This window comes from Budorcas taxicolor, chromosome 7 (genome assembly GCF_023091745.1).
Source record: "Budorcas taxicolor isolate Tak-1 chromosome 7, Takin1.1, whole genome shotgun sequence".
NCBI lineage: Eukaryota > Metazoa > Chordata > Mammalia > Artiodactyla > Bovidae > Budorcas > Budorcas taxicolor.
In genome coordinates this window covers 34302242-34327268 of record NC_068916.1, presented here as the reverse complement: position 1 = coordinate 34327268, position 25027 = coordinate 34302242, and the positions used below count along the sequence as shown (strand labels likewise).

Genomic DNA, 25027 nt, shown 5'->3' with positions numbered 1-25027 from the left:
TGGACCTGGGCTTTTGTTTGCTGGAAGATTTCTGATTACAGTTTCAATTTCCGTGCTTGTGATGGGTCTGTTAAGATTTTCTATTTCTTCCTGGTTCAGTTTTCGAAAATTGTACTTTTCTAAGAATTTGTCCATTTCTTCCACGTTGTCCATTTTATTGGCATACAACTGCTGATAGTAGTCTCTTATGATCCTTTGTATTTCTGTGTTGTCTGTTGTGATCTCTCCATTTTCATTTCTAATTTTATTGATTTGATTTTTCTCTCTGCTTCTTGATGAGTCTGGCTAGTGGTTTGTCAATTTTATTTATCCTTTCAAAGAACCAGCTTTTGGCTTTGTTGATTTTTGCTATGGTCTCTTTTGTTTCTTTTGCATTTATTTCTGCCCTAATTTTTAAGATTTCTTTCCTTCTACTAACTCTGGGGTTCTCCAATTCTTCCTTTTCTAGTTGCTTTAGTTGTAGAGTTAGGTTATTTATTTGACTTTTTTCTTGTTTCTTGAGGTATGCCTGTATTGCTATGAACTTTCCTCTTAGCACTGCTTTTATAGTGCCCCACAGGTTTTGGGTTGTTGTGTTTTCATTTTCATTAGTTTCTATGCATATTTTGATTTCTTTTTTGGTTTCTTCTGTGATTTGTTGGTTATTCAGAAGTGTGTTGTTCAACCTCCATATGTTGGAATTTTTAGTAGTTTTTCTCCTGTAATTGAGATCTAATCTTAATGCATTATGGTCAGAAAAGATGCTTGGAATGATTTCGATTTTTTTGAATTTATCAAGTTTAGATTTATGGCCCAGGATGTGATCTATCCTGGAGAAGGTTCCATGAGCACTTGAAAAAAAGGTGAAATTCATTGTTTTGGGGTGAAATGTCCTATAGATATCAATTAGGTCTAATTGATCTAATGTATCATTTAAAGTTTGCGTTTCTTTGTTAATTTTCTGTTTAGTTGATCTGTCCATAGGTGTGAGTGGGGTATTAAAGTCTCCCACTATTATTGTGTTATTGTTGATTTCCCCTTTCATACTTGTTAGCATTTGTCTTACATATTGTGGTGCTCCTATGTTGGGTGCATATATATTTATAATTGTTATATCTTCTTCTTGGATTGATCCTTTGATCATTATGTAGTGGCCTTCTTTGTCTCTTTTCACAGCCTTTGTTTTAAAGTCTATTTTATCGGAAATGAGTATTGCCACTCCTGCTTTCTTTTGGTCTCTATTTGCGTGGTATATCTTTTTCCAGCCCTTCACTTTCAGTCTGTATGTGTCCCTTGTTTTGAGGTGGGTCTCTTGTAAGCAGCATATAGAGGGGTCTTGTTTTTGTATCCATTCGGCCAGTCTTTGCCCTTTGGTTGGGGCGTTCAACCCATTTACGTTTAAGGTAATTATTGATAAGTATGATCCCGTTATCATTTACTTTATTGTTTTGGGTTCTGGTTTATACACCCTTTTCGTGTTTCCTGTCTAGAGAATATCCTTTAGAATTTGTTGGAGAGCTGGTTTGGTGGTGCTGAATTCTCTCAGCTTTTGCTTGTCTGTAAAGCTTTTGAGTTCTCCTTCATATTTGAATGAGATCCTTGCTGGGTACGGTAATCTGGGCTGTAGGTTATTTTCTTTCATCACTTTAAGTATGTCTTGCCATTCCCTCCTGGCCTGAAGGGTTTCTATTGAAAGATCAGCTGTTATCCTTATGGGAATCCCCTTGTGTGTTATTTGTTGTTTTTCCCTTGCTGCTTTTAATATTTGTTCTTTGTGTTTGATATTTGTTAATTTGATTAATATGTGTCTTGGGGCGTTTCGCCTTGGGTTTATCCTATTTGGAACTCTCTGTGTTTCTTGGACTTGGGTGATTATTTCCTTCCCCATTTTAGGGAAGTTTTCAACTATTATCTCCTCAAGGATTTTCTCATGATCTTTCTTTCTGTCTTCTTCTTCTGGGACTCCCATAATTCGAATGTTGGAGCGTTTCATATTGTCCTGGAGGTCTCTGAGATTGTCCTCATTTCTTTTAATTCGTTTTTCTTGTTTCCTTTCTGATTCATTTTTTTCTACCATTCTATCTTCTATTTCACTAATCCTATCTTCTGCCTCTGTTATTCTACTATTTGTTGCCTCCAGAGTGTTTCTGATCTCATTTATTGCGTTATTCATTATATTTTGACTCTTTTTTATTTCTTCTAGGTCCTTGTTAAACCTTTCTTGCATCTTCTCAATCCTTGTCTCTAAACTATTTATCTGTGATTCTATTTTGATTTCAAGATTTTGGATCATTTTCACTATCAATATTCGGAATTCCTTCTCAGGTAGATTCCCTACTTCTTCCTCTTTTGTTTGGTTTGGTGGGCAACTCTCCTGTTCCTTTACCTGCCGAGTATTCCTCTGTCTCTTCATCTTGGTTATATTGCTGCGTTTGGGGTGGCCTTTTTATATTCTGGTAGTTTGTGGAGTTCTCTTTATTATGGAGCTTCCTCACTGTGGGTGGGGTTCTATCAGTGGCTTGTCAAGGTTTCCTGGTTAGGGAGGCTTGTGTTGGAGTTCTGGTGGTTGGAGCTGGGTTTCTTCTCTCTGGAGTGCAGTGGAGTGACCAGTAATGGGTTATGAGACATCAAGGGTTTTGGAATAATTTTGAGCTGCCTGTATATTGAAGCTCAGGGGAGTGTTCCTGTCTTGCTGGAGAATTTGAGTGGTATGTCTTGTTTTGGAACTTGTTGGCCCTTGGGTGGAGCTTGGTTTCAGTGTAGGTATGGAGGCATTTGATGAGCTCCTATTGCTTAATGTTCCCTGAATTCAAGAGTTCTCTAATGTTTTCAGGCTTTGGATTTAAGCCTCCTGCTTCTGGTTTTCAGTTTTATTTTTACAGTAGCCTCTAGACTTCTCCGTCTATACAGCACCGATGATAAAACATCTAGGTTAAAGATGAAAAGTTTCTCCACATTGAGGGACACTCAGAGAGGTTCACTGAGTTACAAGGAGAAGAGAAGATGGAGGGGGTAGTTAGAGGTAACTGGAATGAGATGCGGTGAGATCAAAAGAGGAGAGAGCAAGCTAGCCAGTAGTCACTTCCTTATGTGTGCTCCATAGTCTGGACCGCTCAGAGGTATTTACGGAGTTATACGGGGAAGAGGAGAGGGAGGAAGTAGACAGAGGTGACCAGGAGGATAAGAGAGAGGAATGAGAAGGAGAGAGACAAATCCTGCCAGTAACCAGTTCCTTAGGTGTTCTCCACTGTCTGGAACACACAGAGATTCACAGAGTTGGATAGAGAAGAGATGGGGGAGAAAAGAGACAGAGGCCACCTGGTGGAGAAAAAGGAGAGTCCAAAGGAGGAGAGAGTGGTCAAGCCAGTAATCTCGCTCTCAGGTAAACTTGGGTAGTGAAGTTTGGGTTTTTAAATGTACAAAATTGACAACAGAAACCTAAGAACAAAGATTAAAAATCTAGAGTAGAGGTTGGATTTAAAAAAAATACAATATTAAAGAAAAGAAGCAGAAGGAAAAAGGAAGAAAGAAAAAAAAACAAGAATTATTAAAAAAACAAACAAACAAAACAAAACAAAACAAAAACAAAAAACCACCAACAACCATCGAAAGGCTATATATGGTGTTTGCCTTAAAAAAAAAAAAAAGTCTTTTTTTTTTTTTAAATAGTAATAGTAGGTTATAGAAATAAAATTTAGAGGAGAAATAGAAGACTTAACAATTTAAAAAAAAGTTAGAAAAAAAAAGAAGGAAAAAAAAGAAGAAAAAAGAAAAAAAAAAAAGGAATGATTTTAAAATTATTAAAAATATATCTGGCCCTTCTCTGATGTTTTGGGCCATGTGGGATCACTTCCAAGGTGGTTCCCTCTGTTTAACTTCTTCTGTTTGCTGGTTTTTTAGGCTCACTAGTTCAGTCGCGCTGTGGGGAGGGGGGATGCTGCAAACAAATAGCACTGTCTCAGCCCCGCCTGACCTGTCCCTTCTCCTGGCGCACAAACCGCTCCGGCTCTACGATGCTCAGCCGGGAACCGTCTGGGGCCGGCCCTAGGCTGCGTGCACTTCCCCGGTCCAAGCCACTCAGGTTCGGCGCTCAGGCCACCCTCAGAGGCACAGATTCGGCTGGGACTGCGTTTTGTGCCCTTCCCAGGTCCGAGTAGCTCAGGAGTTTGGCGAGCGCGATCGCCGCGGCGTGTCACCTTTTCTGCCGCTGCTGCTCAGCTTTCTGGGTGGACCTCTGGCGTCCCCCATGAGGCAGATTGTGAGTGTCCAGCACCCCCAGAAGTCTTAGCAAAGAGGCCTGCTTGCAGTTAGGTAAGTAAAGTCTCTCCGGGTCTGCAATTGCCCCTTTCCAGTCTTACGGCTCTGGCTGCCGGTCCCCGGCGGGGGATGGTCTGCAGCCGGCTTTTTCCGTTCCGTCCTTTGTTCTGTGCTCGGTCCTGGCGGTGTCTTATGTTCGAGCTTTTCGTGCGGTAGCTATCCCACAGTCTGGTTTGCTAGCGCAAGTTAGATCGTTCTGGTTGTGCATGGGGCGTTCCTGCCCGATTCTTACAAAGCACTGCAGCCCGCGCCTCCCGCGCGTCCCTCCCCTGCCCCCACTTCCCAATGGCGGATGCAGGCGTCTGCGCTGCTTTTCCGCTGGGGGAGTTACTGTTGGGCTTGTAATCTCTTGGTTTTAATTATTTCTTTATTTTTCCTTCCTGTTATGTTGCCCTCTGTGTTTCCAAGACTCGCCACAGACTCGGCAGGGAGAGTGTTTCCTGGTGTTTGGAAACCTCTCTTCTTAAAATTCCCTTCCCGGGACGGGCTTCCCTTCCCGGGACGGGCTTCCCTTCCCGGGACGGAGCTCCCTCCCCACCTCCTTTGTCTCCTTTTTCGTCTTTTATATTTTTTCCTACCTGTTTTTGAAGACAATGGTCTGCTTTTCTGGTTGCCTGATGACCTCTGCCAGCCTACAGAAGTTGTTTTGTGGAGTTTGCTCAGCGTTGAAATGTTCTTTTGAGGAATTTGTGAGGGAGAAAGTGGTCTTCCCGTCCTGTTCCTCCGCCATCTTTATCCCGTCCTCTTCTAATCCTGCTTTATCATAAATGGATGTTGAATTTTGTCAAAAGCTTTCTCTGCATCTATTGAGATAATCATATGGTTTTTATCTTTCAGTTTTTTAATGTGGTGTATCATATTGATTGATTTGCAGATATTAGAGAATCCTTGCATCCCTAGGATGAAGCCCACTTGGTCATGGTGTATGATCTTTTTAATATGTTGTTGGATTCCATTTGCTAGAATTTTGTTAAGGATTTTTGCATCTATATTCATCAGTGATATTGGCCTGTAGTTTTCTTTGTTTGTGGCATCTTTGTCTGGTTTTGGTATTAGGGTGATGGTAGCCTCATAGAATGAGTTTGGAAGTTTACCTTCCTCTGCAGTTTTCTGGAAGACTTTGAGTAGGATAGTTGTTAGCTCTTCTCTAAATTTTTGTTAGAAATCAGCTGTGAAGCTGTCTGGTCCTGGGCTTTTGTTTGCTGGAAGATTTCTGATTACAGTTTTGATTTCCATGCTTGTGATGTATCTGTTAAGATTTTCTATTTCTTCCTGGTTCAGTTTTAGAAAGTTATAGTTTTCTAAGAATTTGTCCATTTCTTCCAAGTTGTCCATTTTATTGGCATATAATTGCTGATAGTAGTCTCTTATGATCCTTTGTATTTCTGTGTTGTCTGTTGTAATTTCTCCATTTTCATTTCTAATTTTGTTGATTTTAATTCTTCTTCCTTTTTTTGTTGATGAGTCTGGCTAATGGTTTGTCTATTTTATTTATCTTCTCAAAGAACCAACTGTTAGCTTTGTTGATTTTTGCTATGGTTACGTTTCTTTTTCATTTATTTCTTCCCTAAGTTTTATGATTTCTTTCCTTCTACTAGCTGTGGGGTTCTTCATTTTTTCCTTTTCTAGTTGCTTTAGGTGTAGAGTTAGGTTATTTATTTGATTTTTCTCTTGTTTCTTGAGATAAGCTTCTATTGTTATGAACCTTCCCTTTAGCACTGCTTTTACTGAGTCCCATAGCTTTTGGGTTGTTGTGTTTTCATTTTCATTCATTTCTATGCATATTTTGATTTCTTCTGTGATTTGTTGGTTATTCAGAATTGTGTTGTTTAGCCTCCATATGTTGGTATTTTTAATAGTTTTTTTTCTTGTAGTTGACAGCTAATCTTAATGCATTGTAATCAGAAAAGATGCTTGGAATGATTTCAGTTTTTTTGAATTTACCAGTGCTCAATTTATGGCCCAGGATGTGATCTATCCTGGAGAATGTTCTATGTGAACTTGAGAAAAAGGTGAAATTCATTGTTTTGGGGTGAAATGTCCTATAGATGTCAATTAGGTCTAACTGGTTCATTGTATCATTTAAAGTTTGTGTTTCCTTGCCAATTTTCTGTTTAGTTGATCTATCCATAGGTGTGAGTGGGGTATTAAAGTCTCCCACTATTATTGTGTTACTGTTAATTTCCCCTTTCATACTTGTTAGCATTTGCCTTACATATTGCGGTGCTCCTATGTTGGGTGCATATATATTTATAATTGTTTTATCTTCTTTTTGGATTGGTCCTTTGATCATTATGTAGTGTCCTTCTTTGTCTCTCTTCACAGCTTTTATTTAAAGTCTATTTTATCTGATATGAGTATTGCTACTCCTGCTTTCTTTTGGTCTCCATTTGCGTGAAATATCTTTTTTCAGCCCTTCCCTTTCAGTCTGTATGTGTCCCTTGTTTTGAGGTGGGTCTCTTGTAGGCAGCATATATAGGAGTCTTGTTTTGGTATCCATTCAGCCAGTGAATGGTTGGGGCATTCAACCCATTTACATTTAAGGTAATTATTGATAAGTATGATCATGTTGCCATTTACTTTGTTGTTTTGGGTTTGAGTTTATACACTTTTTCTGTGTTTCCTGTCTAGAGAAGATCCTTTAGCATTTGTTGGAGAGTTGGTTTGGTGTTGCTGAATTCTCCGAGCTTTCGCTTGTCTGTAATGCTTTTGATTTCTCCTTCATATTTAAATGATATCCTTGCTGGGTACAATAATCTGGGTTGTAGGTTTTTCTCTTTCATCACTTTAAGTATGTCCTGCCATTCCCTTCTTGCCTGAATAGTTTCTATGGAAAGATCAGCTGTTATTCTTATGGGAATCCCCTTGTGTGTGTGTTATTTGTTGTTTTTCCCTTGCTGCTTTTAATATTTGTTCTTTGTGTTTGATCTTTGTTAATTTGATTAACAAATTGTCTTGTTTTTTTTTTGCCTTGGGTTTATCCTGTTTGAGACTCTCAAAGTTTCTTGGACTTGGATGGCTATTTCATTCCCCATTTTTGGGAAGTTTTCAACTATTATCTCCTCAAGTATTTTCTCATGGCTTTTCTTTTTGTCTTCTTCTGGGACTCCTGTGATTCAGATGTTGGGGCATTTGACATTGTCCTAGAGGTCTCTGAGGTTGTCCTCGTTTCTTTTAATGCTTTTCTCTTTTTTCCTCTCTGCTTCATTTATTTCCACCATTCTATCTTCCACCTCACTTATCCTATCCTCTGCCTCAGTTATTCTACTGTTGGTTCCCTCTAGAGTGTTTTTGATCTGTTATTGCATTATACATTATTGATTGACTCTTTTTTTATTTCTCCTAGGTCCTTGTTAAACATTTTTTGCATCTTCTCGATCCTTGTCTCCAGACTATTTATCTGTAACTCCATTTTGTTTTCCAGATTTTGGATCATTTTTACTATCATTATTCTGAATTCTTTTTCAGGTAGACTCCCTGTCTCCTCCTCTTTTGTTTGGTTTGGTGGACATTTATCATGTTCCTTTACCTGCTGAGTGTTTCTGTGCCTTTTCATCTTGTTTAGATTGCTGTGTTTGGGGTGGCCTTTCTGTATGCTGGAAGTTTGTGGTTCCTCTTTATTGTGAAGGTTCCTCCCTGTGGGTGGGGTTGGACGAGTAGGTTGTCTAGGTTTCCTGGTTAGGGAAGCTTCTTTTGGTGTTCTGGTGGGTGGAGCTGGATCTCCTCTCTGGAGTGCAATGAAGTGTCCAGTAGTGAGTTTTGAGGTGTCTGTGGGTTTGGTGTGACTTTGGGCAGCCTGTATATTAAAGCTCAGGGCTATGTTCCTGTTTTGCTGGAGAATTAGCGTTGTGTCTTGATCTGGAACTTGGTTCTTTGGTGGGGCTTGGTTTCAGTGCAGATGTGGAGGCTTTTGGATGAGCTCTTATTGATTAATGTTCCCTGGAGTCAGGAGTTTTCTGGTGTTCTCAGGTTTTGGACTTATGCCTCCTGCCTCTGGTTTTCAGTCTTATTCTTACAGTAGTCTCAAGACTTCTCCATCCATACAGTTCCGATGATAAAACATCTAAGTTAATGGAGAAAAGATTCTCCACAGAGAGGGACACCCAGAGAGGTTCTCAGAGTTACATGGAGAAGAGAAGAGGGAGGAGGGTGATAGAGGTGACCAGGAGAAGAGGGGGAATCAAAAAGGGAGAGAGCAGTCTAGGCAGTAATCAAATCCCTGTGTGCTCTCCACAGCTTGGAACACCCAGAAAGGTTCATGGAGTTCCATAGAGAAGAGAAGAGGGAGGAAGGATATAGAGGTGACCAGGAGAAGAGGAGGGGGAGTCAAAAGGAGAGAGACAGATCTAGCCAGTAATCAGTTCCCTAAGTGTTCTCCACAGCCCAGAATACCCAAAGAGATTCACAGAGTTGGGTAGAGAAGAGAAGCGGGGTGAGGAGACAGAGGTGACCTGCGGGAGAAAAAGGAGAGTCAAAGGGGGAGAGGGCAGTCAAGCCAGTAATCACACTCCTAAGTGAAAATGCAGAGAAAGCAATGGCAACCCACTCCAGTACTCTTGCCTGGAAAACCCCATGGATGGAGGAGCCTGGTAGGCTGCAGTCCATGGGGTCGCTAAGAGTCAGACATGACTAAGCGACTTCAGTTTCACTTTTCACTTTCATGCATTGGAGAAGGAAATGGCACCCCACTCCAGTGTTCTTGCCTGGAGAATTCTAGGGACGGAGGAGCCTGGTGGGCTGCCATCTATGGGGTCGCACAGAGTCGGACATGATTGAAGCGACTTAGCAGCAGCAGCAGCAGCAGCATTTTCATAAGACAAAGTTCTATTAGACAGTGCTGTCTTTGATATTATTTGTCAAATGCTTGTTATTTACCCAGCTCCTTTTATTTTTTTGGTAGGTTAAAGAATTGTCTTAGGGACTAAATTTCTTTTGTAACGTAGATCATCTGTATTGTAGTTTGTTACGTGCCTACAATATAAATGTATTTTTCCTGGAAATGAATTCTATTGAATGAATTGTATCTGTCATGTACTCTGATCCACAGAATTTAGAAGCCATTTGTGAAGATTATTACTGAAGTTTTGTCCTAATTTCCCTTTCCTTCAGATTCAGTGGAAGAAGGAGAGAAGATTGTGAAGACAGCACTGGATGCTTTTGGAAGAATAGGTGATGTTTCTTTACATTTATGGTACTCACAGAGCAGCTTCTACCTTTCTAATGAATTATTTTTATTTTACGTTTGTTTGCTAAAAACTCTTTCTTGGTAATCAAATTTTTAGATTTGTTTTAAAATTTAATTTTTTAACATACCCTAATCTTATTCCACAAAGGGCTTGAGGTGACAGTTTGTATGCATGTATGTGTTGAATTGGTTTTGTTTTTTGTATTTTAAGGGCCTTTAGAAAAACTTAAAAGCATTCTCTAAGTTTCTTTTTATAGTGATTTTATCATATCCCCGATATATAAAAATACATATACAATATAGAGTAATTTACATGATTATATAATTATTTAATAACTATTAAAGATATTATAATAATTTAATCGTACCTCCAATATTGGGGGTATGATTATATGTGTATATCGGAAAGAAAGAAAGAGAGAACAAAAGAGAAGTCGCTCAGTTGTGTCCAACTCTTTGTGACCCCATGGACTGTAGCCTACCAGGCTCCTCCATCCATGGGATTTTCCAGGCATGTATATCAGCTGCTAAGTCATTTCAGTCGTGTCCGACTCTGTGCGACTCCATAGACGGCAGCCCACCAGGCTCCTCTGTCCCTGGGATTCTCCAGGCGAGAACGATGGAGTGGGTTGCCATTTCCTTCTCCAATGCATGAAAGTGAAAAGTGAAAGTGAAGTCGCTTAGTTGTGTCTGACTCTTAGCGACCCCATGGATTGCAGCCCACCAGGCTCCTCCATCCATGGGGTTTTCCAGGCAAGAGTACTGGAGTGGGTTACCATTTCCTTCTCCATGTATATCAGAGGTATGATTAAATTATTATAATGCTTATTTAATAGTTACTAAGCAATTATAGGGGCTTCCCTGGTGGCTCAGATGGTAAAGCATCTGCCTGCAATATGGGAGACCTGGAATCGATCCCTAGGTTGGGAAGATCCCCTGGAGAAGGAAATGGCAACCCACTCCAGTACTCGTGCCTGGAGTGATTCTGTATCTTGCAAATTAAGATGAATTATATAAAAGTTCATTTTTAAGAAGTATTTCAATGTATTGTTTAATCTTTCTAATTTAATCCCATACATTGTAAAAGGTTATTGAATTACTGGAGGAACCACCCAACATGTTTCTAGTCTGAAAAATGTTGATTTTTATAGTTTGAATGTGTTCACCTTCCCTTTTTTTTTGGTCTACCATGTATATTTTTTCTAGCTATGTTTGGTTGAGTTTGTGCGAGACACATTCACGTATTGTCTGACACAGGGATAGAAGCCCTAAAGGTTTGAAGTCATAAAATGAAGATAGCCACAAGATGGTGGTTGAACCTTAAAAAACAATCCCTTTCTTTTTATAGTGAGGATGCAGTTGTGTATCCATGTAGGCTGTCAGTTTCTAATTCTAATGGTTTCACTTTTGACTTCATTGGCAAGGAAAATTTTTTTTAACTTTTAACTTTCCCTGTGAATTTTGAAGTTGCTTGAGGGATGGCTTATGATTACTGCTGAGTTCTATGAACTTAAGTTACGTGACTGCTAATTCTGTAAATAAGTTCATAGAATTTTGGCAGAAAGTAGAGATGGAAAAATCTAAAAAATGTTTAGATATGTAGGTTTGAAAGGAAAGCACTAATGTAATGTGATTCTTATGCTTTTGTGAATCAGATTTTTTTTTGCTATAGGTATAAAATTTTGTTTTGCTAACACTTGTTGCTTATTATATCTACTTACCCATGGGGAGAAAAACACTTTTGAAAGAAATGTGAGTTTTAAGCAAATGCAAATTAATATGCTTGCTTTTATATATGTGACTTGGACATTTTTATATTGTAGATATTGTGATCAACAATGCTGGGTGAGTATTTCTTTTTTCATTTCCAATAAAGTAATGTATTTGCAAAGTTTTTTTTTTTTTAGTGTTTACTTTCTAATCTCAACAAACGTAATATCAATTTTTAGGATTCTGAGGGACCGTTCATTTAGTAGAATAAGTGATGAAGACTGGGGTAAGATGTTTTAATATTCTCTATGGAACATACTTATCCATTTAGCTGTTTCATACTTGATGCGCTTACACACTTAAGGAAAATCTTGCTTCTTCCTATTCTTCCTTCTACTAATGTAAGTGATTATTTCAGCTTTATGATGAAAAATGATGAACATTTGGGAGTAACCTATTTTTAAACATTCAAAAAATTTTAAAAAATTAAAATCTGTTGGCAAAAGTTATCTAAAAGGTTTTTGTGCTTTTCATCTTTTTTTTTGATCTCTGAGAGATTGTCAGCATTTTCTTGCAGTATTGTTGTTTTTAACAGCTTTTTTGTTTTTGTCTGGCTGTATAATTGTTATTTCAAGCAAGAGAAGGCTGTGGAAGAGTGAGGCACTAAAAATGATGGAAATCTGAGAATTGGGTGGGAAAAGTCTAGATATAATTTTGAAACTTCTAATAAGTAGGAAAATTTTTCACTAGGAATGTCATGTTGGAAAAATTGAGTTTAGATAGTGAACAGTCACTGTTATGAAAATGTTTTTCCATATTTTCTCTTTTTTGTCCTTACGTTCATTAGCTACCAGGACTAAAACAGTCTGAGACAGTGGCAGACGTAGTAACTGAGGTGAATTATGTCTTTGTTTATAGAGCGTGTTTCTGGGAAAGATTGCCAGAAGTCCTTTTGGAAGAAGCAAGCTATCTCTGTGATGTAGAATTAAGCAAAGACGGGCTTTTAGTTTTCCTTTCCCTTTTAATAACTGAGTAAAAGAGAAGCTGAGAAAGATAAGTTTTGTTGGCAAAGGAGACTTACCTTGGTGCTTTGCTTTGAGCTCTGATGGGGCTGCAGTGGTTTCATCAGGATAAAATTAAATCTAGAGTTGTCTAACTGAGTCATCCTCCAAGTTTTTTGTTCATTAGATTGCCATTTCTAAAAGCAGGCATCTCTTTCTCTCTTTTTCCCTTTTTGCCTCCCCCTATTTCCTCCATCTCTTCCACTCCTCCCCCTAACTCTTAACTCATTTAGTAAACCCTGGTAAAAATAGGGATTAAGGGATATTATGAATATTTTATAAACATTTCTTGATGATAAAGTAGATGATTTTTGATTATGCTTTAATTGATGTTTGTGTTGAGTCCTAATTTACGTATGTAGATTTCTTGGGTATTTGTATTAATTAATTTTTATATAAAATAGGCATATATTAAAGATGACATTGTATTTAGATGTGTGTACAGGCATCATATTTAGATGGCATTGTATTTGTGATAAAGTTGCAATAATCTAATCATAATTTATAAGCAAAATAGATATGAATTATTGATTAGATATATAATTGAGACTAAAGCAAAAATGATTACTCAGAGTACAATGTGATAGTAGTTGATTTTGAATGCTAGGTATAAAAAAGAATATCTTTGTATAAGTAAATCATTGCTAATGTTGATTCTGAAATAGGTCTATCTAATTTTTGACAACATTCATGATAAAAATTTCTCATTTTAGACATCATCCAGAGAGTTCATTTGCGGGGCTCATTCTTGGTGACGCGGGCAGCATGGGATCACATGAAGAAACAGAACTTTGGAAGGTAGAGTTGTATGTGGGTGTCAAGGGAGATTGGAGATGTTGTATGGGTTCTTGTGTATAGAGGAAAAGAATTGTTTTGATATTGAAAAATGTACCTCCAGATATGCACAGGCTTTTTAAGTATAGTTTTGGCACATGCTTCCCCATTAAATTGGCATCAGTCACGGATGAGCTGAGCTGGACAACTTTTGTATTTCTTTTTACCTCCTACTTTTCATTATTAATGATTCTCCTGCCATTTTCTGATGTTTTAGCAGTACAAACATGGAGGATTCAGCTGTGATTTATTTATTAACCAATATCATTTTGTGTGTCCAGTGACCAACTGGGGAGAGATGAGTAGTTGTTTTCTACCAACTGGTACTGCTCAGACATGAGTTAGCCTTTATTGACCAGGAATGGTAGGACTCTTACAGTTGCATCTGTGTGACTCAGATGTGACAGACCTAGTAAGTGGCTCCATGCTCTCTAATGTAAAGGCTATTCTTATTTTTTTTAAGGCTATTCTTATTAACTTAGAGTTCACATACATCTACTAGAAGTAAATTGCTTGTGATGTATTTTCTTATTGGAAACTTATGGTGTATCCTGATATTAGCAGTTTCTGAAAGTAGATGATATGATTTACTTTGCTTGTTCTACTAAGTAGTATAAGTAAGATTAGGTCAGATTTTCAGATGATATTGTTTTAATATGAGGCATTTAATATTATCCAAACAGGGAAAGGAGCAAAGTGATGAGGACTAAAGAATTAGGATTTCATGATCTAATATTTCTTACTAAGATTTTGACTTGTCAATTGGCAGTTTATTTTTTGTTTGTAAATAATTATTGTTGTTTTCAGTAGATAATGAATATATATTCTTACACTTGAATTCATTTGTTCCTGACCAGGGATCTCTTTTTTTTTTTCTTTTTCAGAGATTCTTTTAAAACAATAAAATCTTATAGTTGAATTTTGAGAGATTACTTTTGTTATTAATTTAGGTATATTAATCATGACTCTAAGAACCCAATGCCAGTATACAGAGTTTCTTTTGACAGGTATAATAGTAATGAAAAAGAAAAAAAAGTGCTTAGACTTGCAACATTATTAAAACATAGAAAAGATGATGTTGAGAGATTGATTTTTCTTTTTAGAATTATCATGACTTCATCAGCTTCAGGAATATATGGCAACTTTGGCCAAGCAAATTATTGTGCTGCGAAACTGGGTCTTCTGGGCCTTTCAAACTGTCTTGCAGTGGAAGGCAAGAAAAACAACATTCATTGTAACACTATTGCCCCTACTGCTGGATCACGGATGACCCAAACCGTTTTGCCTGAAGGTAAGTTTAAATTTTTCAGTGCTGTTCTCCATATATCTGTGTGGAGTGAACTTTGCCAAAGTATTTAATTTTTTGAGTAACTAAAAAATTTCCTTACTAAAACTAAAATTTCCTTTTTAAAAAAGCATGATGTGTAATTTACATTCATTATATAAAATTTAGGAAAGCACAAACAGGAAAAATAAAAAAATGACCCATAATTTTAACACACTGAGGTAAGCTTTCTCTTTGTCTAGGTAGACATACATATTTTTTTAACAGAATGAAGTAAGAGCATTCTTACTGTTTGGTAATAATTATTTTTAAAAATTTATGTGAAAATTAACATTGTTTTTTAAAATGATTTATAGAAGAATTGATCAGATAGTAAAGAGAGTGCTCATGTACTCCTCCTCCCACACAGTTACCCATATTTTTATCATCCTATGTCAGTGCGCTACATTTGTTAAAACTGGTGAACCAGTACTGATCCCTTCTTACTGGGTTGGCCAAAAAGTTTGTTTCGGTTTTTCCATACCATCTGATGGAGAAACCAGAGTGAACTTCTTGGCCAACCCAATATTACCTACAGTTTACTTTAGGGCTCATTCTTTAGGTTGTCCAATCACATAGGTTTTCACAAATGTGTAATGTTCTGTACTCACCATCACAGATCATACAGAATGGTTTCACTTTCTGGAAAATCCCCTGTGTTCTGTCTCTTCATGCCTCTCCTCTTTCTCCCAAATGTCTGAGAGGATTGAAGCTAGTTTCTTTTTATTCTGAATAATATTACATGGTATGGAGGTGCCCCAGTTTGTTTATTCATTCACCTACCAAGGAATATTTTGATTATTTCCAATTTTTGACAGTTATGAATAAAGCTTCTGTGAACATTTGTGTGCAGGTTTTTGTGTGGGTGAAGTTTTCATCTCATTTTGTTAAATATTAGGAGGATAATTGCTGGATTGTATGGTAAGACTAGCTTAGTAAGAAATTTCCAACTGTCTTCCAAAATGACTGTATCATGCTTCATTGCCACTGGCTGTCTGTGAGAGTTCTTGTTGCTCCACATCTTGGCCAGCATTTATTATTGTTAGTCTTTTGCATTTTAGTTCTTTTAATAGGTATGTATGGTATTTCACTGTTTTAATTTTCAGTTCCTTAATGACACATGATGTATATTTTTTCCTGTGCTTCTTTGCCATTTATTTGTCTTTTATGGTGATGTATCTGTTCATATCTTTTGATCATTTTTAAATTGGACTCTTTGTTTTCTTATTGTTGAGTGGTAAGAGTTCCCTGCAGATTTTAGAAACAAGTTCTTAATCAGATAAGTGTTTTGCAAAATATTTTTTCCCCATGTATAACAAGTTTTTAAAATTCTCTTAATCTCTTTCACTTTTGAAGCATAATTTCACTGCTACAGAATTCTGGGTTTGTAATTTTTTTCTTTCAGCCCTTGAAATATTTCACTCCACTCTTCTATTGCTAACATGGTTTTTGAAGGAGAGTTTGACATAATTCTTTGCTTGTTTCTTTATGCATAAGGTATGTTTTTTTCCCTCTGTATTCCTCTAACATTTTCTCCTTGTTTTTATGCAGTTTGAATATAGTATGCATAATAATAGATGTAGATTCTTGCTATATGCTACTTGATATCCTCTGAGCTTCCTGGATCTATGGTTGGTATTTGTCATTAACTTTGGAAAATTCTCAGCCATCAGTACTTCAACTATTTCTTCTTCCTTTTTATTTATTTTTTTCTTTTTTCCTTCCATTTCTGGTATCCCATTATTTGCCTATTTATCTTTTATAGTTACACAGTACCACAGTTCTTTTTTTCCTTCTTTTTTCTCTTTGTATTTCATTTCAGTTTGGGAAGTTCCTGGTAACATATATTCAGGCTTACTGATTCTTTTTTTCATTTCAGAATGTTACATTGTTTTTTAGCAGTTCCTTTTGATTTTTTTTTCCAAAGCATTTCCTTCTGTCTGCTTATAGTAGTCATCTGTTCTTATAAATTGTCCACTTTTTCCCCTTAGAGCCCTCAGCATGTTAATTACAGTTATTTTAAATTCTGGATTTGATAATTCCAAAATCTCTGCTATATTTGAGGCTATATCTCTGGTTTGAGGTTCTGTTTTGTTTTTTGGCTGCACTGTGTGGCATGTGGGATCTTGGTTCCCTAATCAGGGACTGAACTCATGCCTTCTGTAGTGAAAGTGCAGAATCTTAACCACTGAACTGCCAGGGAAGTCTGTTGAGGCTGGTTCTCATGCTTGCTTTGTCTCTTCAGCCTGTACTTTTCTTGTCTTTTAGCAGGCTTTGAAATTGTTGAAAATGGAACATGATGTGTTGAGGGAGTAGATAGAAAGTGTGGTATATTGAACTTTATTGTGAGGTTTTATGTTTGTCTGGCCAGGAGTTAGATTGTGTTTATTGGTTGCTGTAGCTGTTGGTGTCAGAAACTACATTTTCCTCTTTGTCCTTGTTTTTGTGTACCCTGTTGTCTTTGGGTTTCCTTAGATACCCTTTATTAAAGAGTGTGTATGTTTGCAGCTCTCTCAGTTGTAGTCTGCTGTTGTTATACTGGAGCCCTGTTGAAGTGACTGTAAGTTAATGGGAGGGGGTATGTTCTCTAATCTTATAATTACATCTCCATTTTTTAAGAAGATCAAAGCCCCTTTACACTGACTTTTAGAAGAGTTTCTTAGCCTTCCCCCTCACCTCCTTTATTTGAGACAGGAGACTAGAGGGGCTTCAGTAGTGTAATTGAAGCTCTGATAGTTTCCCTTAAGGATAGGCCTTTGTTAAGGAGAACAGAATGCTCTGGGCATATTTCAAAATGATTTTATTTTATTGACTTATTTTGTTACCCTCTCCCATTTTCTCTGTGATATTTCAAAGCAAATCTCAGGCATTACTTCTCACCTAATATATACTTGGAAATGTGTCTCTCTATCAGATACGGACATTATAACCACAATGCCAGTATCACACTAAAATAATAATTCATTAACATTGTCTAATACTAAGTTTATATTAAAGCTTCTTAGTTACCTAAAAAGTATCTTTTTAGAGTTAGTTCATTCTACAAGGGTCTAAACAAAACCACAGGCATTTTGTTACTGTGCATGTGTGTGTGTGTGTGTGTGTGTGTGTGTGCGCACGTGCGCTCAATCACTCAGTCATGTCTGACCCTTTGCGACCCCATGGACTGTAGCCCACCAGGCTCCTCTGTCCATGGAATTTTCTAGGCAAGAGTTCTGGAGTGGGTTGCCATTTCCTACTCCAGGGAATCTTTCTGACCCAGGGATAGAGCCCACATCTCTTGTGTCTCTAGCATTGGCAGGTAGATCTTTCTAGAGTTGGTTTATTCCCCAAGGATCTAAACAGAGCTCATAGGCATTTTGTTACTGTTTCTCTTCAGTTTCATTAACATGTAATAGTTCATTCTCCTTTTAAAAAAAGTGCCAATTATTTGCTGAAGGAACTACCAGTTCACCTGTTCTATAGACTGTTCCTCATTCTTGATTTGAATTGCCCTTGCTCTTCTCTCGAAAATCAGCTGATCACATATGTGTAAGTCTATTTCTGAATTCTCTGTTCTGCTGTATTGATCTATGGGCCTGTCCTTTTACTAATACCATGATGTTTTGATTACTATAGAGTAAGTCTTGAAATCAGGTAGTGGGAGTCTGCCAACTTTATTTTTTGAAAACATGAAACATAAATTTTTAAATTAAAAAATTTAAATGTATGATTGAGAGCCAATGCTGATTTCAGTCAGTTCAGTTCAGTCACTCAGTCGTGTCCAACTCTTTGCGACTCCATGAACTGCAGCACACCAGATATCCCTGTCCATCATCAACTCCTGGAGTTTACTCAGACTCATGTCCATTGAGTCAGTGATGCCATCCACCTTCAGTCTTTCCCACCTTCAATCTTCCCACTTCCCGCCTTCAATCTTCAATAAATGCTGATTTATTTGGTTATATAATAAATAGAATACTTGACTGGTGTAAAACTGTGTATAGTATCTGATACTTCTGGCTTTAACATATGATTTAAAAAGAAAGTATCTATAATACTTTAAAAGTAGCTTTGTGAAATAGTACAAAACAATTGATGAGTGAAATTATTTTAAAATTAGCTGCTTCATGGAATGAAAGTGAAAGTGGCTCAGTCATGTCTGACTCTTTGAGACCTCATGGGCTATACAGTCCATGGAATTCTCCAGGCCAGAATACTGGAGTGGGTAGCCTTTCCCTTCTCCAGGGCATCTTCCCAACCCAGGGTTCGAACTAAGGTCTCCTGCATTGCAGGCGGATACTTTACCAGCTGAGCCATAAGGGAAGCCCAAGAATACTGGAGTGGGTAGCCTATCCCTTCATCAAATACAAATGCTTATTCACAGTACCATTTTACCTTCTGCATTTGAGCTACCATTCGTTTTAGAACTCGCTGGCTTTTTCTAAGAGCTGTGCCTAACCAGTTTGCTTTAGTGTTGAATAGTTATTTGTACCTGAGATCTAATTTTTTTCCTTTTCCTTGTCAACATGGCCATTTAAAAAAGCCTTATTTAAAAACTCTCTATATTCTCATATCTTACTGAAGGAATTCTTGTTACAGAACTAGATTATATGATGAAGAGATACAATTCACTCTTTTCTCCCTTTTAGGCATATATATATATACACACACACACACACACACAACAGCTACATACATATATATGCACAACAGCTTAGGTTACTGGTAAGAAATAAAGCATCAAAATGTAATCACAGTCATGAACTTGCTGCTCAACCCAAGAACTGAAACATTACTTGCATCTAACTTTATACCTTCTATTCCTCTGCTTCATGCCAAGAGATAACCACTGTTGAGATTTTTATGCTTATCATTTCTTTGCTAGATTTCTACCTTAGTCACTTTTTGCCATCAACTGTAGACTTTCTTGGGAAAGCAGCAAGTCTTCAAGAAAATGTTGAAAACTATAGCTTTTAAATTCGCTTTCCTTAGAGAATGTAATTTCCATTAGTTTGGACATGTCTGTACCTCTAGAGAGGAGAAGGCAATGGCAACCCACTCCAGTACTCTTGCCTGGAAAATCCCATGGATGGAGGAGCCTGGTGGACTGCAGTCCATGGGGTCGCAAAGAGTCGGACACGACTGAGCAACTTCACTTTCACTTTTCACTTTCATGCATTGGAGAAGGAAATGGCAACCCACTCCAGTGTTCTTGCCTGGAGAATCTCAGGGACAAGGGAGCCTGGTGGGCTGCCATCTATGGGGTCGCACAGAGTCGGACACGACTGAAGTGACTTAGCAGTACCTCTAGAGAAGTTAAGTCAGTGTTTAATGTAGTGTCTTTATGTCCACCAAACTCTACTGAAAGATATTGGGAGAATAAGATCTACTTTAGACAAGTAGCTTAATCTTTCTAGACCTGTTTTCTCTTCTGTAAAAGAAGAGAATTATTGTAGGTCAGTTTATTTTTTCATTTATTTATTTATATATTTTTTTTGAGATTTTATTTTTTTAAATTTATTATTTTTTTTTACTTTACAATATTGTATTGGTTTTGCCATACATCAGCATGAATCTGCCACAGGTATACATGTGTTCCCCATCCTGAACCCCCCTCCATATCCCTTCCCATACCATCCCTCTGGGTCACCCCAGTGCACCAGCCCCAAGCATCCTGTATCCTGCACCGAACCTAGACTGGTGATTTGTTTCTTATATGATATTATACATGTTTCAATGCCATTCTCCCAAATCATCCCACCCTCTCCCTCTCCCACAGAATCCAAAAGACTGTTCTATACTTCTGTGTCTCTTTTGCTGTCTCACATACAGGGTTATCGTTACCATCTTTCTAAATTTCATATATATGTGTTAATATACTGTATTGGTGTTTTTCTTTCTGGCTTACTTCACTCTGTATAGTCGGCTCCAGTTTCATCCACCTCATTAGAACTGATTCAAATGTATTCTTTTTAATGGCTGAATAATACTCCATTGTGTATATGTACCACAGCTTTCTTTTTTTTTTTTTTTTTTGTACCACAGCTTTCTTATCCATTAGTCTGATGATGGACATCTAGGTTGCTTCCATGTCCTGGCTATTATAAACAGTGCTGCGATGAACATTGGGGTACAAGTCTCTTTCAGTTCTGGTTTCCTTGGTGTGTATGCCCAGCAGTGGGATTGCTGCGTCATAAGGCAGTTCTATTTCCAGTTTTTTAAGGAATCTCCACACTGTTCACCATAGTGGCTGTACTAGTTTGCATTACCACCAACAGTGTAAGAGGGTCCCTTTTTCTCCACACCCTCTCCAGCATTTATTGCTCGTAGACTTTTGGATCACAGCCATTCTGACTGGCATGAAATGGTATCTCATTGTGGTTTTGATTTGCATTTCTCTGATAATGAGTGATGTTGAGCATATTTTCATGTGTTTGTTAGCCATCTGTATGTCTTCTTTGGAGAAATGTCTATTTAGTTCTTTGACCCAATTTTGATTGGGTCATTTATTTTTCTGGAATTGAGCTGCAGAAATTTCTTGTATATTTTTGAGATTAGTTGTTTGTCAGTTGCTTCATTTGCTATTATTTTCTCCTATTCCGAAGGTTGTCTTTTCACCGTTTCCTTTGTTGTGCAGAAGCTTTTAATTTTAATTAGGTCCCATTTGTTTATTTTTGCTTTATTTCCATTATTCTGGGAGGTGGGTCATAGAGGATCCTGCTGTGATTTATGTTGGAGAGTGTTTTGCCTATGTTCTCCTCTAGGAGTTTTATAGTTTCTGGTCTTACATTTAGATCTTTAATCCATTTTGAGTTTATTTTTGTGTATGGTGTTAGAAAGTGTTCTAGTTTCATTCTTTTACAAGTGGTTGACCAGTTTTCTCAGCACCACTTGTTAAAGAGATTGTCTTTAATCCATTATATATTCTTGCCTCCTTTGTTGAAGATAAGGGAAGTTTTGGCCACGGCAGTCAGAGTAGAAAAAGAAATAAAAGGAATTCAGATTGGAAAACAAGAAGAAAAACTCTCGCTGTTTGCAGATGACATGATCCTCTACATAGAAAACCCTAAAGACTCCACCAGAAAATTACTAGAGCTAATCAATGAATATAGTAAAGTTGCAGGATATAAAATCAACACACAGAAATCCCTTGCATTCCTATACACTAATAATGAGAAAATAGAAAAAGAAATTAAGGAAACAATTCCATTCACCATTGCAATGAAAAGAATAAAGTACTTCGGAATATAGCTACCTAAAGAAACTAAAGACTTATATATAGAAAACTATAAAACATTGGTGAAAGAAATCAAAGAGGACACTAATAGATGGAGAAATATACCATGTTCATGGATCTGAAGAATCAATATAGTGAAAATGAGTATACTACCCAAAGCAATCTATAGATTCAAGCAATCCCTATCAAGCTACCAGCGGTATTTTTCACAGAGCTAGAACAAATAATTTCACAATTTGTATGGAAATACAAAAAGCCTTGAATAGCCAAAGCAATCTTGAGAAAGAAGAATGGTACTGGAGGAATCAACCTGCCTGACTTCAGGCTCTACTACAGAGCCACAGTCATCAAGACAGTATGATACTGGCACAAAGATAGAAATATAGATCAGTGGAACAAAATAGAAAGCCCAGAGATAAATCCACACACATGTAGGTCATTTTAAAAATATGCTAGATTCTAACTTTTTCTTATTTTAAATTTTGATATTATTACTTTTTTATAGTTTAGAGAAAGCCAAAAATTTATTTTGCCTCAGTGTTTTTCTTCTGTTCTTCTGAAATATTCACTTACAGGCTATCAAAGGAATTATTTGTTAAAGAACCAGATGTTCTGAGTAATGTGTGGAAACATCTGTAATTTCATTTTCCCCTTTGAAATATATTTGATCAATGGAAAGTCATATATGTAGCTTACATGTTTGTTACATGAAATGAGATATAATCTTAGGATGAATACCCATGAACTTCCCAAGTTGTATTAGTTATTTACTGCTTTGTAGTACATTACTTCAAATTTTGTGGATTAAAACAAGTATATAGTATCTCACAGTTTCTGGGGTCAGGAATACCATAAAGTAAAAGGTTTTTAGAGCTGCTCTTTCCTTTACAGGGACTGTAAATGTCATCTTTGTCCCTTCAAAATGTAAAACTGTATTTTGTCATTTCACAATTAAAATTTACATTTATTTGATTCTTTAAAGTTTATAAGCTGTGTTAACAAATTACCTCTCTTTTGAACCTTGGAACAACTTGGTAGAATGGGCAGGTAAAGCATTTTGACTACCATCTTACAGATGCAGACACATGCCCTTGAGAGTTAAGTGATGTTCTCAGTGCCCTAAGTTGCCTATGTGGCAGGGCCGGCAGTAAAATACAGGTGTTCATGCTCTTTGTGTAGCACCTTTCTGCCTGTTAAGTTGCTCACAGCAGCTATGCAACAGGAAGATATTTCCTACCCTTTGTAACTCATCAGTAATGGCTGCATGGTCTATTTTACATCATTATCTTACTGTCATTACACTTGTCAGGGCTCTTTTATAGTTTTCTAGCTCCTGGGAGAGCAAAATAGTTTTGTGACTAGCTGATATCTAAGTTCCTTATGCTGTGTATGCCCTTGCTCACCAGTCTTCACTGAGACAGCTTTAACTTGTCTACTAAACAGAACGTTACTGACCTTGGAAGGGTATGTCTGATGCTTTCTGTGTTAAAAACCTGAAAGTCTCCATTGGGATGAAAAGATTCTTCTAAAAGCCTTGGATGTTAATACTAATTCGTTTTGTATATTTGATTTTTTTTCTTACTTAAAAAGTCTCTGAATCTATAATTTATAAGTAAGGAATTTTTAGAAAGTAAAGTAATTGATGGAATATGTATATATTCTTGTTTGTAAGGATTTTTTTGCTATATATTTCAGATCTTCTGGAAGCCCTAAAGCCGGATTACGTGGCACCCCTGGTCCTTTGGCTTTGCCATGAGAGTTGTGAAGAAAATGGTGGCTTGTTTGAGGTATTCTGCACCTTTCTACTTTTTCCCAAAGCAATATTTGTATAATAAAATATAAAAAAAAGTTTCAAAAATTCATATTTTTCAATTGTTTATGCCTGTAAAAGTCTATATCAGTTGATATCACTTAGGTGTTTTTTAAATATTATATCTATGTTATAATTAAGGAACAAATATGACTGATATCCTTTTTTGAGAAAGTAACAGCAACTTGTAAATTCTGTTTTTCCCTAGTTATTTTTTTCTGATGTTATTGTCAGATGAAAGATTGTGATTGGTATGATGCATTTAGTCATACAGAAAATCTTATTTTTTTGATATTGAGATATTGAATAATTTTGATATTGAGATATTGAGTAATAAAGTGAAAGGGTAGAACTGATGGTTTAAAGTCCGCCAGGTTGTATTTTGATTTCTTGCTCTGGTAATTGCTGAGTCTCTGGAGTAATGTACAGATTAATCTCCCTGAGTTCAGTTTTCTTGGGGTTTTGCTATGAGAACTGGAAATCATATTTTTAAACTCTTAGTTTATATAGCAGTCACCCTTTAATTTTAACTATTATATCAATATAGCAAGAATTCAGTCTGGGTATGATAGATCAGTAAACATAAATTATTTAGTTGTATTGCCTTTAAAAAGAAACTTTTTTATTTTTCCCTGTTGCAAAGCTTTATAAATGTTATAAAAATAAAAATCACACATAATCACACCATCCAGTGAGATACACACACACACACACACACACACACACACACACACACACTTTGTCTGTGCCTGCAGCGTATAGGATCTTACACACACACACACACACACACTTTGTCTGTGCCTGCAGCGTATAGGATCTTACACACACACACACACACACACACACACACACACACACTTTGTCTGTGCCTGCAGCATATAGGATCTTACACACACACACACACACACACACACACACACACACACTTTGTCTGTGCCTGCAGCGTATAGGATCTTAGTTCCCTGACCAGCCACAGGCCTGCCATAAAAGTCCCTGTATTTCTGAGTCCTCATTTGAGTTTGATCTTTTTTTCTTTTCTAGCATGAGCTGTTATGTTTTAGATCATCCTCCTTTGTTCGATTCTCTGTGGTAATATAATAATAAACCTATTGTATGTGGAAATACATGACTCCAAAACTATTTCTTGGTAGCAAAATAACCTGGCTCAGTTTGAAATTAATGATATATTAGTCTGATTTATTTGAATAAAAAGCTGTTTAGTAAGTGAAAAGCAGTCTATACAGGTCTAAGCAAAGGTAGATACCTCCACTATCTTAATCACAGTCACAATTGATTTGTGAATTGTGAAAATTAAAGGTGGAAAGAACTTTATGACCTAGGTTTATAGAAGATAAGATTTAATAATATGAAGCCATGTGGAGCTCTAAATTTGGCCTGCGTGTCTTATCATCTTATTAAGGGAGTTTTAAAAATCTATTTGTCTTTTATGTTTATATTTGTTATTAATTCTGTGAACAAAAATAACATATGCCTTTTTTTTTAGAAAACTTCAAATATGCAGGGGAATATATAGAAGAAAATAAAATCATCCACATTACCACTATCCAGAGATTATTCCTATTCATAT

The 25027-nt window shown here is 36.9% G+C and overlaps 1 protein-coding gene across 1 annotated transcript in view; it reads left to right on the top strand.

Moving 5' to 3' along the window:
* The window catches only part of HSD17B4 (hydroxysteroid 17-beta dehydrogenase 4), a 112529-nt gene that overhangs the window by 25109 nt on the left and 62393 nt on the right, over positions 1 to 25027 (top strand). Inside the window, exons 4-9 of the mRNA XM_052642823.1 lie at positions 9406 to 9465; positions 11305 to 11326; positions 11431 to 11477; positions 12966 to 13050; positions 14190 to 14377; positions 23325 to 23416. Coding sequence (XP_052498783.1) covers positions 9406 to 9465; positions 11305 to 11326; positions 11431 to 11477; positions 12966 to 13050; positions 14190 to 14377; positions 23325 to 23416 — 494 coding nt within the window. The remainder of the gene's footprint in view (positions 1 to 9405; positions 9466 to 11304; positions 11327 to 11430; positions 11478 to 12965; positions 13051 to 14189; positions 14378 to 23324; positions 23417 to 25027) is intronic.